The sequence below is a fragment of the Grampus griseus genome (genome assembly GCF_964374135.1).
Source record: "Grampus griseus genome assembly, chromosome: 9".
NCBI classification, from domain to species: domain Eukaryota; kingdom Metazoa; phylum Chordata; class Mammalia; order Artiodactyla; family Delphinidae; genus Grampus; species Grampus griseus.
In genome coordinates, this window is record NC_139003.1 from 68821963 (window position 1) to 68836250 (window position 14288).

A 14288-nucleotide genomic window follows, 5' to 3' on the forward strand; every position below is an offset into this window, starting at 1 on the left:
GAATTTGGTAAAGTTGCAGGATACAAAATTAATGCACAGAAATCTCTTGCATTCCTATACACTAACAATAAAATATCAGAAAGAGAAATTAAGGAAACAATCCCATTCACCATTGCAACAAAAAGAATAAAATACCTAGGAATAAACCTACCTAAGGAGACAAAAGACCTGTATGCAGAAAACTATAAGACACTGATGAAAGAAATCAAAGATGATATAAACAGATGGAGAGATATACCATGTTCTGGGATTAGAAGAATTAATATTGTGAAAATGACTATACTACCCAAAGCAATCTACAGATTAAATGCAATCCCTATCAAATTACCAATGGCATTTTTTATAGAACTAGAAGAAAAAATCTTAAAATTTGTATGGAGACACAAAAGACCCCGATTAGCCAAAGCAGTCTTGAGGGAAAAAACTGGAGCTTGAGGAATCAGACTCCCTGACTTCAGACTATACTACAAAGTTACAGTAATCAAGACAATATGGTACTGGCACAAAAACAGAAATATAGATCAATGGAACAGGATAGAAAGCCCAGAGATAAACCCACGTACTTATGGTCAACTAATCTATGACAAAGGAGGCAAGGATATACAATGGAGAAAAGACAGTCTCTTCAATAAGTGGTGCTGGGAAAACTGGACAACTACATGGAAAAGAATGAAATTAGAACACTCCCTAACACCATACACAAAAATAAACTCAAAATGGATTAGAGACCTAAATGTAAGACCAGACACTATAAAATTCTTAGAGGAAAACATAGGAAGAACACTCTTTGACATAAATCACAGCAAAATCTTTTTTGATCCATCTCCTAGAGTAATGGAAATAAAAACAAAAATTAAAAAATGGGACCTAATGAAACTTAAAAACTTTTGCAAAGCAAAGGGAACTACAAACAAGATGAAAAGACAACCCTCAGAATGAGAGAAAATATTTGCAAACGGATCAGTGGACAAAGGATTAATCTCCAAAATATATAAACAGCTCAATATTAAAAGAACAAACAGAGAACGGGGGGGGCGATGGGGGACAGCACCACACCTGCTGTGATGGATACACTTCGGGTGCTGCATTCATACAAAGCACCTGGCCAAAACCCAGGTAGTGCCATGGGGGACAGCACCATCCATATTTAGGGAGGAACCTCTACTCTCAGTAAGAACACTGGGGCCCCCAAGTCAGGACACCCCTCTGACTTAGAGGAGGCAGCATTGTGTTTGGAGGCTCCTGGTCAGGGCAGCTGTGCCTGTGCTCATCTGAGCCTGGCAGCCTCATAACCTGCCCAGGGCTTCATGGGAGCCACCAGCTAATTCCTTTCTTCTATGAAGAAACTCAACAAATGAAGAGCAGATCTTATTCTGCAAACTGTGAGCTTTGCAATGGACTTTGTGTCACTGGAAAGTGGCTCGGCCCCTTTAAGTGAAACTTAACCTCCTCTCTGCCTACAGCAAGCCGGAGGACCACACCTCAGGGGTGTGCAGGAGTGTGTGCGTGTTTGTGTTGGAGGGTGAGGAGCATATGAGCCCAGTTCAGAAATTACACCAGACTTGAGAAGTTCCAGTTAGGAGAATGGAAGAGAGCTGCATGTATCATCCACTGTGCCATCCCTGGCTTGACTGTTAACTTGGCCACCCAAGCTCCTGGCCAATTTTCCCTAGACTTGGAAATGTCAGGATGCCCACAGCTGTTTTCAGATGCTTCCTCTCTCCCTATGCATTTGCCTCAATGGTCCCTTCTCTTTCCCAGCTTTATGTACATATACATATATATATATATATATATATATATATATATATATATATATATGTACATATGTCAAGAAAATCTTTTTCGTATTAAAACAAAAAAAACCACATTATCTCCATTTCTGAGTGTCAGGAATCTGGGTGTGCCTCAGCTATGTGACTCTGACTGAGTCTCCCACAAGGCTGCAGGGCTGTGGCCATCTCAAGCCTCCTTTGGGGGGACCTACTTCCAAGCTGGCTCACATGACCATTGCAGGCTTCAGGTCCTCTCTGACTTTTGGCCAGAGACATCAGTACCTTGCCATATGGGCCTCCCCATAGGTCAGCTCACAACACAGCAGCTGGTTTACCTTAGAGTGGACCAGAGAACAAAAGAGGGTGCCCCAGACAGAAGCCACAGTCTTTTTGTAAGCTGCTCTCAGAAGTGATTAATAGCCCATCCTTCTGCTGTATTCCATTCATTAGAAGTGAGACCAAAGTCCAGCCCACTTGCAAGGAGAGAGGACTAATCATACAGGATGTGAAAACCAGTGGGGATCACAGGGGGCATTGTACAGTGTGCCTGCTATATGTGTGTGCATGTGTACATATATATGAATATATACATGCACACATGTGTATTTATACGTGTATGCACACATATATACACATATATGTACAAACATATACATACCCCACATTTATATATAGAGAGAATTTATGCTTGAAATGCCTGATTGTTACATCATATGTGTGAAAAAATTCAGCATTCTTAACAGCACTAACAAGACTTCTCTGCTAGCTCAAGATAAACGATCAATAACTCATCAAGCCTAAACTGAGCAAAGGGAGGGAAGGGTTAGTAATTTCAATGACATCACACAATGAAGTCCTATAATGGAAATTAATATTTGTGACTTGTATGACTTTTCCACCCAGTACCACCTCTAATTTCAGGCAAGGGGGCTTCTGACCTAGGCTCCACGACTTAGAGGGCCCTGCTCAGTTCTTCCACTGGACTCTTTCCCTACCACTCCCACCCACTCCACTGTGGGAAAAGTGGATGAACCCACCTGGAGTTCTTGCCCCCTCATCTTTTTCACACTGTATACCTAGGACCCTGATGGACATGTGATTCCCTAGGTGCAAGGAATAGTCAAAGGATAGCTATTTGGTGAGATAGACAGAGCTTAGACATGGAGTTCTTGGGAGAAGATGTGAAATCACACTGAAGCAAACTCAGGTTTGGAATTGAAAATTTATTATTTGGTTAAGCTGGGGTTCTGTCTAGAGGTTCCTAGCTTTCCCAGACAGTATAGTATATTTCCAAACCTGAAACACTTCCTGTTCCTATACAGGGAGGCATTTAGAGGATCGTGTGTGAATTTTGAGAGAAAACAGGTATGTAAGGATGAAGTGGAAATGGCTGTTTTCCTGAGAGTTTAAGAAATATTACATGTGGGCAATATTCCTTCAGAACCCCAATAACTAAGCATGCCATAAGGATGAGGAGAGACTGATACTTCCTCCATTAGCTCACAATCCACCACCATTCTGATAACTCAAAAAATGCAACACTTAGAGCATCGGAGGATAGCATCCTGGGCATGGACCCTGGAGATCAGTGAAGGGGTACTTTTGGAGATAGATGAAGTTTATTTAAGCAGTCTAAAGGGCAACAGGCATTAGCCAGGGAGAAGAGAGCAAAGGAAGACAGCTTTGGAGGATGCTACAAGATGACTTGAGGCAACTCACTGTTGACTTCAGGAAATATCTAGAAAATTCTTTACAGATCTAGCTTGTAAAGCTTCAGTCACTGGCATTTGCATGGTAAAAATTAAGCAATTAATATGAAACAACAATTCACAGAAAAAATAAAAATGACCAATAAACATTTGAAAAGACACAACTTCACTAAATAAATACAAATGAAAACATTGAGATAAAATTTTACTCTAATTAGATTGGCAAATTTCAACAAGATTGATATCATCCTACAAAGAAAAGGACACTCATGTATGATTCATTAATATCATCAAGGGATTTCAGCTAATGGAATACTAACACAAGAGCACAAAAGCATTTAATACAGCATTGTTTATCATAGCAAAAAACTGGACAATGTAAATGTCCATCAATAGAGTAATGAGTAAATAAACTATAAAATACGTTGCGGTGGAACATGATGCAACAATTTAATCCAGCAGCTGACTTTAAAAGATAGAGGTTCATGAGACGGTAAGGAGAAATATAAATGCTGAAAAACACATTACATGGATGCATTCCATTAAAAAAAAACAAGAACAAAACCAAAAACCTGCACAAGCAGAAGAAAAAGCTAGCCAGCCGCAGTGTGACAGATGCTGGCAGAAAATAGAGACTTTTGGGTCAGAGACTAAGGACAGTTTATTACTCACAGTAACAGCATAGCCAGAGTTTGGATATTTGCACTAATTCCCTTAGCCACAATTCCTAGTCCAGGTGATGTGGTCACATACAGTGGCTTGTGTTATAGGAGAGGAACTCTGAGCTTAGGGAACCCAAATCTTTTATATTGGGTAGTAAGCCCGCCTGACCTTATCGTTATTATAAAGGAGGGAGACATGATCTTTATGATGCTGCACAGTAACAAACAAAACACCCACCCTTTGCTCTGGAGGTAGACACTGTCTCTATCTCCCAAGGCCAAATATCCTTTACAATGCTTTACAATGTGGTCCTGAACAGAGGCAGTCAGTGCCTGTTTTCATAAGATGTGCAGTAACATGAAAGACTCATGTAGAATTCCAAGAATTCCCAACATTCTATTGTACTTTTCATTTTGGAAAATCTGGAAACATACAGAATACTGTAGCTGTCAATTAAAATGGTATGTTATTTTACCTAAAGGTATAACAGTGAAAATGTTGATGCTCTGGTCATTATATATCATAAAAAGATATATCTTTTTATACATATAAGAATGTGATTTGATTGTAACTGATATATGACTCATTCTATGCTTATTCTACACAGTAGAAATGGGTGATAATGATTATTTTATTTCATAAATATTTTTTACTCACTTAGAAAAATAACATCCAGACTGGAATTATTCAAGACAAAATTAAGAAGAGAATTTAAAAAAAATTATTTAGCTTTAATGATAGCCATTACATGCATAATTTTTTCTTACACTTTTTTTTTTTAACTAGAAAATTGTTCTTGAAAAACAATTACATGTCAACAACTCCATAAGAATCTTTTACTCTGTGAACAATACATACTACCTGTCTGGGAGAGTGTAATTAAATAATGGATTTTTTGAGCTAAACTTCCAACTCCTTCATTTTACTGTTGAAGACACTGAGGCTCAGAGCCATTAAGTGCCTTGAAGGTGGCCAACAACTAGTTAACGTCAGAGCTGAGACTAAATCCCACATGCCCTGACTTGGAGTGCAAGGCTCTTTTTTCTTATCCAAATCCACATACGTGGTATGATAGAGCTTTCAAACTGGGTTATGCATACACCTGCAGGCAATGGCAGCATGCCAGGGAGGTAAAGCCACAGGGTAAACACAGGGTGTCTTGCTTCAATGTAAATATTACTCAAAGATTTGAGAGGGGTTAGGGGGAGCCACTTTATTTTTATATTAAAACAAGATTGATTATAAAGGAGAATGTACATTTTACACAAATTTTTAAAATTTCAGGCTGGATTGCTCAGCTATAATCCCACCAAATGGAGGTAAAAGTTCTCTCTGCTCACTCTGCTAGGGATACTTCTTTTGTAGATCAGCCATGTGAGGACGTCTAGGGAGAACCTTTTATCCAAGAAGTGCCTTCACTAACCCCCAGCTTTCACATTCCATTTTAAATTTCCATTATTTTATTCCTTGTGATCACTTAAATTGTAAATTTTTCTTGAAGAGGGAACACATGAAGACCTTATAATAAATGAGTTTCTGAGTTCCTTTCCTAAGAACAGAGCTGTTCTTTTTAAAATTTATTTTCCTCTTCTTAATCGGTATAAGGTAAAAAGATTAAAAAATTAATCAACAATATAATCTTTAAATGTGATTCTAATAGAAATTAACTTGTTAGTAGTTTACTTCTGTAAGATGCTCTCTGAAAGTACTTGTTTTTAATTGAACTGTTATTTTTTTTTTACATCTTTATTAGAGTATAATTGCTTTACAATGGTGTGTTGTTTTTTTTTTAACATCTTTATTGGGGTATAATTGCTTTACAATGGTGTGTTAGTTTCTGCTTTATAACAAAGTGAATCAGTTATACATATACATATGTTCCCATGTCTCTTCCCTCTTGCGTCTCCCTCCCTCCCACCCTCCCTATCCCACCCCTCTAGTTGGTCACAAAGCACCGAGCTGATCTCCCTGTGCTATGCAGCTGCTTCCCACTAGCTATTTACCTTACGTTTGGTAGTGTATATATGTCCATGCCTCTCTCTGGCTTTGTCACAGCTTACCCTTCCCCCTCCCCACATCCTCAAGTCCATTCTCTAGTAGGTCTGTGTCTTTATTCCTGTCTTACCCCTAGGTTCTTCATGACATTTTTTTTCTTAAATTGCATATATATGTATTAGCATACAGTATTTGTATTTCTCTTTCTGACTTACTTCACTCTGTATGACATACTCTAGGTCTATCCACCTCATTACAGATAGCTCAATTTCGTTTCTTTTTATGGCTGAGTAATATTCCATTGTATATATGTGCCACATCTTCTTTATCCATTCATCTGATGATGGACACTTAGGTTGTTTCCATCTCCGGGCTATTGTAAATAGAGCTGCAATGAATATTTTGGTACATGACTCTTTTTGAATTATGGTTTTCTCAGGGTATATGCCTAGTAGTGGGATTGCTGGGTCATATGGTAGTTCTATTTGTAGTTTTTTAAGGATCCTCCATACTGTTCTGCATAGTGACTGTACCAATTCACATTCCCACCAGCAGTGCAAGAGTGTTCCCTTTTCTCCACACCCTCTCCAGCATTTATTGTTTCTAGATTTTTTGATGATGGCCATTCTGACTGGTGTGAAATGATATCTCATTGTAGTTGTGATTTTCATTTCTCTAATGATTAATGATGTTGAGCATTCTTTCATGTATTTGTTGGCAGTCTGTATATCTTCTTTGGAGAAATGTCTATTTAGGTCTTCTCCCCATTTTTGGATTGGGTTGTTTGTTTTTTTGATATTGAGCTGCATGAGCTGCTTTTACATTTTGGAGATTAATCCTTTGTCAGTTGCTTCATTTGCAAATATTTTCTCCCATTCTGAGGGGTGTCTTTTGGTCTTGTTTATGGTTTCCTTTGCTGTGCAAAAGCTTTGAAGTTTCATTAGGTCCCATTTGTTTCTTTTTGTTTTTATTTCCATTTCTCTAGGAGGTGGGTCAAAAAGGATCTTGCTGTGATTTATGTCATAGAGTGTTCTGCCTATGTTTTCCTCTAAGAGTTTGATAGTTTCTGGCCTTACATTTAGGTCTTTAATCCATTTTGAGCTTATTTTTGTGTATGGTGTTAGGGAGTGACCTAATCTCATACTTTTACATGCAGCTGTCCAGTTTTCCCAGCACCACTTATTGAAGAGGCTGTCCTTTCCTGCCTCCTTTATCAAAGATAAGGTGACCATATGTGCATGGGTTTATCTCTGGGCTCTCTATCCTGTTCCATTGATCTATCTTTCTGTTTTTGTGCCAGTACCATACTGTCTTGATTACTGTAGCTTTGTAGTATAGTTTGAAGTTAGGGAGCCTGATTCCTCCAGCTCCGTTTTTCTTTCTCAAGATTGCTTTGGTTATTCGGGGTCTTTTGTGTTTCCATACAAATTGTGAAATTTTTTGTTCTAGTTCTGTGAAAAATGCCAGTGGTAGTTTGATAGGGATTGCATTGAATCTGTAGATTGCTTTGGGTAGTAGAGTCATTTTCACAATGTTGATTCTTCCAATCCAAGAACATGGTATATCTCTCCATCTATTTGTATCATCTTTAATTTCTTTCATCAGTATCTTATAATTTTCTGCATACAGGTCTTTTGTCTCCTTAGGTAGGTTTATTCCTAGATATTTTATTCTTTTTGTTGCAATGGTAAATGGGAGTGTTTTCTTGATTTCACTTTCAGATTTTTCATCATTAGTGTATAGGAATGCCAGAGATTTCTGTGCATTAATTTTGTATCCTGCTACTTTAACAAATTCATTGATTAGCTCTAGGAGTTTTTTGGTAGCATCTTTAGGATTCTCTATGTATAGTATCATGTCATCTGCAAACAGTGACAGCTTTACTTCTTTTCCGATTTGGATTCCTTTTATTTCCTTTTCTTCTCTGATTGCTTGCATATGGTTCTAAAACTGACATTTGTGTAATGTACAAAATTGACCAACTAGTATGCATTTCCATTTTTCCATGTAGAATATTCATGAATGATATCTGAAATGTTGTAACACATATTAACAGCAAATGTGGGAGACAAGAGGCTAGTAAATTATTTTATACCTTTTCTCAGTGGACCATTCTTCTCATCTGATTTTTATTTCTGGGATAAAAGCTATTTAAACAATAGTTTTCAGATGATTACTCTCTCAATGATAACTGGGAAGACATTTACCCACCCACCTACCCCAAAAGGCTCAAATAATTTTTGGAAGTACTAAAAATAGTGTGTTTGATTTGAGGAATAATGATATTACATAGTTTCAAAGTATCTCCCCACAAGAAACCTATACATTACAAAGATAAAATAGTAACTTTACTGTTTGACTGGAGAAACGTGGCAGGTATGACCTTAATTGAATAATCAAATGTAACACTACCAGTAACGGGATTAATTGACAGCAACTGCCTCCTGAAGTGATGCACTGAAAAGCACTCAACATCACCTCTGCAGTATCCCAGCAAAAAGTCCATAACCTGGATCTAGTCACGAGGAGACATCAAACCCAAACAGAGCCGTGCTACAAAATAACTGGCTTGTACTCCTAAAAATTGTCAAGGTCATGAAATATAAAGACAGACTCAGAAACTGCTCCAGATTAAAGGAAACTAAAGAGAGACAAGATGAAATGCAATGCATGATCTTGGATTTTTTTTTTTTTTTTTTTTGCTACCAAGTACATTATTGAAATAATCAGAGAGATATGAATAAGTTCTGTAGATTATATAATAGTATTATAGCAATATTAATTTCTGATTTCAATAATGGGACTGTGTTTTTAAAAGAGAATTCCTTGCTTTTGGGGAAACACACTGAAGAATTTAGGTGTAAAAAGGCAATATATCCACAAATTACTTTTAAATGAGAGAGAGAGCAAGAAAAAAACTGTAGTAATATATTTACATTTGGAATCTTGGTGATGGGTATTCAGGAATTCTTGTATTATTCTTGCAGCTTTTCTGCAATCCTGAAATTATGTCAAAGTAAAATATTTCTTTTTCTCAAAAAAAAAAGTGTGTTTGATTTCTTCACTGAGACTTTTTTAAACGCTCTATTCCAATACCAGCATTTTTTAATGCAAGTAGCTTGATGCATTTCAAAAAATTACATTTAATTCCTAGATTTCAAGTTCAAATTTGGAGCCAAGAAACCAACCCATTCAGTTGAATCAACATTTATTAAATGCAGTGTGTTAGGTCCTGGCAAAAAACAGTGATGGCACAGACAGAATCCTGCCTCCGAAGTTTCCCAAGCTAGAGGAGAACCAAACTCATAAATAAGATCATAAGATAGTCTTGAAGTCTTCAAGATTGGAAGAGACTGGCCAAATAGTGACTCAACTTAGCAAAATAAACCTTAATGCAATGTTTTTAGAAAATCAAAATTAATGCAAGACATACATGACGAACAAAATGTCAAATTTTCAAATAAGGAGAGGATCAGCAGTATTGATTTTTTTTTCCTTTTGCCTTAAGCTCCACTAAGACTCTGTCAGGCACTGCTTCACCCCTACCCTCCGGGACGGCCAGTGTTTTCCAGACCCATCTAATTTTCAGAAACGTAAATTTTCTGATATTTAGATCTCAATAAAATTATTATTACTCGGTGACTGCAGTTGGGGTCCTCTGACACACTCATGGTCTCTGACATATGCTGTCTTTCCGGCATGTATGGCACGCAGTACCCGGCGCAGGGGAAACACTAGTGTATCTGAGGTACGACGCGGGGTCTTGCAGGGTCACACGCGGGAACGTCACAGAAGTCAGGATTTGGCTTCAGATCTTCCCTACTTTGGATTGGCTGTTAGTCAACAAGGTTCCGGTAACTGTTGGTAACCGTCAGAACAATCAGCCGCAGGCCAGGCTGGGTTGATCATAGGTGCTGCTGAGTCCCCCTGTGTCCTGATGACTGGGTACCTCGAACATCTGCCCTGTGCCTTCCAACACACGACAAGCCAAGCGAAGGCGGCAGATGCCGCCCTGGAAATCAGCCGTAGAGTAAGCATCTCTCCCTTCCCCAGATCACGGAGCATTTCGGGGCGGGGGCAGGGGCGGGGGCGGTGAGGAGGGTCCTGTCAGATGCCCTAGTCTTCTGGAAGCCACCCCTGGGATCCAGGGTGGAGGGATGGAGCAACGGCGGACCTCAGCCAAACCCTCCACTGGGGCTAGAGGCCTGTAATCACCTGGGTGGGGGTTGGGGACTGCCCCGATCCACACTAACTGATATATACTGACTTTTTCCCACTTAATATCTCCTGAATATATAATTATGGCAGTTTAGAGATTAGGTAATAAGGCCATAAATTTGGAGTCTTGACTCTCCAAAGGAGATATATATATACACATATATATAACACTGAAATGTTTCCCTAAAGTGCAGATCGACACACTGGGGAGGAAAAGTTCTTTGAGGGACAATACAAGCAGAGTTGAGGGCAGTTAAGATAATGGCTAAAAGAATATTTGAGTGGAAAAAAAATGTCAAAATTGTGTTATGCCACTTAGGACCTAGCAAGGTGTTCTTGAGTTCTCACACTTGTCTAGAAAGGCTGGGGGCTATGATGATTAATCAAGGCTGAAAGTTCTGTAATGAACTGAAAACTTCACACTAAATCTTAACTAACTTGTGGTGCCTGTGTATTGCATGTAGGTATAGGAATTTATCTATCATTACAGTATGTAAATCGTTAAAGCAAGGATATTTCCTTCTATAGTTTTTAATACAGTCTTGATTCTTCTAGGATTTAATAATCCCACAATTTTCAAACATTTTTCTCCTTTATCCAGATTCCAAGGCATCTGCCGTGGAAGAAGTTGCTTTTATTCTTTCCATGCTAGAACTGTCTACACCCAAGTTCTGTGTTGGATTGTTTTTATTTTCCTGTTTTGTCAATCACTTAATTTGAAAGCTAACATTTCCTCCTCATCAGGTTGCTGAAAAATGTTTTTTTTTTTTTCGGTACGTGGGCCTCTCACTGTTGTGGCCTCTCCCGTTGCGGAGCACAGGCTCCGGACGCGCAGGCTCAGGGGCCATGGCTCACGGGCCCAGCCGCTCCGCGGCATGTGGGATCCTCCCGGACCGGGGCACGAACCCGTGTCCACTGCATCGACAGGTGGACTCTCAACCACTGCGCCACCAGGGAAACCCCTGAATACGTTTTCTGAGTGGTATCCTCTACCACCCTATGCAACACTGCAGATTCAAATTCTACCTTCTTGAAATCCTCCCTCTCAGCTCCCACTGTCTTTTTGTTTCTCTTCCTCGCTTTATAAAAATCCCCCGTCTTTCTCCTTATCCAGCTTGGTTCTCCCCTCCTCTTTCTAAATATAGACACTTTACGATGATCTTACCTGTGTCCCACTCTCCTCTGTGCTGGCCGACCGGCCAGTCTGTACACACCCACCCTGACATCTCTGATGAGATCCGCTCTCCCACTTGCAGCTTCCTGGTGGACGGCTTGACTTGTATGTTCCACCAGTGCCTCAGTTTCAGCATTTCTCAACTGCAAGCATCTTCCCTCCCAGTCACCTGTCTCATCATCATGTCATCACACAATCATCATCACCTGTGACTTCTCTTGCCCTTATTCTCGGCCTCTAGTTACTTGCCAGATCCCATCAGTTCTCTTTGTACATCACATGTCATATCTGTTCCCTGCTTATTCTCCGTTGCTACTGTCCTGGGGCAGGCTCATCAGCTCTTGACTTGATTTTCCAGAGGCAGCCTTGCTTCCTATCTGCAGTTCTGTCTGCACCCCAGGCCATCATATATGGTGCTGCTACAGTCATCTTCCTGAGATTTAGCTTTGTCACATCTTTTCTCCAGTTTAAAAATCCTATAAGACTTCTCTATTGCCCCAGAATTGAGTGCAGTGATGAATTACCCAATAGTTATTAAGCCCATTCTTTTACAGCCCGACAAAACAAGGGCACAAAAAAAGGAGGAAAAATGATTTTGAAATAACTTGATATTGCATATTACTTAAAAGCATTGATGTAGTTGTCATGGGAAAAATCAGAACTTTATTGGAATTCCTTACACTGATTTTACCGTGCAGTTAGTATATATATTTCATGTATATGTATATATATCTCGTATAAAATTAAATTAAATTTAAATTTCAGATTACATAAAATATGTGATTTTAGGTTAGCATTCTTAGGACCTATAAAAGTTTTGTTTGAGCAGTGGGTGCACACTTCTGAGCCTAAATTTCAAAGTTAGCACAAATAATATGACCCTAATCCACCTTTTAAAATTGATTCCTCACAATTGCCTTCCCTGTGCCTTTCCCTGCAGCCAAAGGCTGTACAACCCTAACGCCTCACACGTTCTTCCCCTGCTTTTTCTCCTTTGTGTACTTACTCCCCTGTGTCTAAAATGCCCATCCATCGATATCTGTCTCATTTCTCCTCACCGTTTCAGACCCAGCCCAATTGTCAGTGCTGCCCTAAAATCCTCTCAAAGTTCCCAGGGTTGACAGTATTTTCTTCTTCCTCTGAATTCACCAGAGCATATTTTCCTTTTCTCTTAGCCCTTAATATTTGCAACCTTCTTCTGCAACATTGTGTATACTTCCTTCTCTTACTAATAGTTTAGTCATAGAGAGTAGGCACCTTTCCTGATTCATTGCTACATTTACTAGCTAGTCTCAGACTAAACTAGTCATAGCCTGAACTAAGACAAAGTAGTTTGTGGTTCAATAAATGGCTGAATGATCTGTTTGGACCTACGACTTAAAAAATGTTCATATTAAAGAGTGCTGTTGTGTGCAGCTGTTGTGAAAAATAGTATCGCAATTCCTTAAAAAACTAAATATACAATTACCATGTGATCCAGCAATTCCACTTCTGAATATATACTCAAACCAAGTGTAAGCAGGGACTCAGATATTTGTATACCCATGTTCATAGCAACATTATTCACAAAAGCCAAAAAGTGGAAACAACCCAAGTGTCCATTGATAGTTAAATGGAAAAACAAAATGTGGTATATACATACAATGGAATATTATTCAGCCTTAAAAAGGAAGGAAATCCTGGCATACATCACAACATAGATGATTCTTGGAGACATTATGCTAAGGGAAATAAGCCAGTCGCAAAAAGACAAATACTGCCTGACTCCATTTATTTGAGGTACTTAGGGTAGTCAAATTTATAGATTGAAAGTAGAAGGGTGGGTGTCAGCAACAGGGGAAGAAATGAGGAGTTAGTGTATAATGGGTACGGAGTTTCATTTGAGGAAGATGAAAAACTTCTGAAAATGGATGGTGGTAATGGCTGAGCAGCAATGTGAGTGCACTTAATGCTACAAAACTGTACAGTTATAACAGTAAATTCTATATTATGTATATTTTACCACAATAAAAAAAATAGTCCAGGGAAAGAATTCTTGTGCTTCTTTAGATGAAAGGAATATGCTGCTAGTGCAGTTGTTTCTTGTTTGGGAACTGGAACTGCTCCACCACGGATTCACTGAAAGTTGAAACTTCTTGGCACATTTTTGAGTTCTTTGGCATTTTGACACTTTCTTGTTACCAGATTCGTATGAAGTTTTCAGTTGGAAGGAAACATGCCATGATAAAGAGCTGTGTACATAAATAATTAATTACATCAGTGATTCACATATTATGACGATAGTTTCAATTTTCCTTTTCATGTTTTTATTTTCAAAATTTGATTTAAATCCTAAAATACTCATTCCATGGCTAAAATGTTCAAAATGTGTATTAATTTCTGATTACTAAGTTAATATGTGTTTATCATAAAATATTCAAACATTATTGAAAAGTGGATTGCTTAAAAAATGACAATCCCTCATGATCTCAAGTGATAACTTGTTAGTAACTTGGAGTGTGTGCATTTTGTGTGCATATAAATATCATTGGTAACAAAACTGCCTATGACATTTTAACTTAAAAATATATTTTGGATATCTTTATAGGTCTAGATATCCATCTGTCTACATTTTTAAGCTACTGCACAACGTTCTATTGAGAAGTTACATTTTTTTTTTTTTCGGCACGCGGGCCTCCCACTGCTGTGGCTTCTCCCGTTGCGGAGCCCAGGCTCCGGACGCACAGGCTCAGCGGCCATGGCTCAGGGGCCCAG

At 38.8% G+C, this 14288-nt stretch overlaps 1 protein-coding gene across 1 annotated transcript in view; it reads left to right on the forward strand.

Annotated features, from left to right (window-relative positions):
• Positions 1-1037: 1037 nt before the first annotated feature.
• The window catches only part of LRRC72 (leucine rich repeat containing 72), a gene marked incomplete at both ends in the record, with an annotated part of 49541 nt that continues 36290 nt past the window's right edge, over positions 1038-14288 (forward strand). Inside the window, 2 exons of the mRNA XM_082661708.1 lie at positions 1038-1116; positions 10018-10172. Coding sequence (XP_082517834.1) covers positions 1038-1116; positions 10018-10172 — 234 coding nt within the window. The remainder of the gene's footprint in view (positions 1117-10017; positions 10173-14288) is intronic.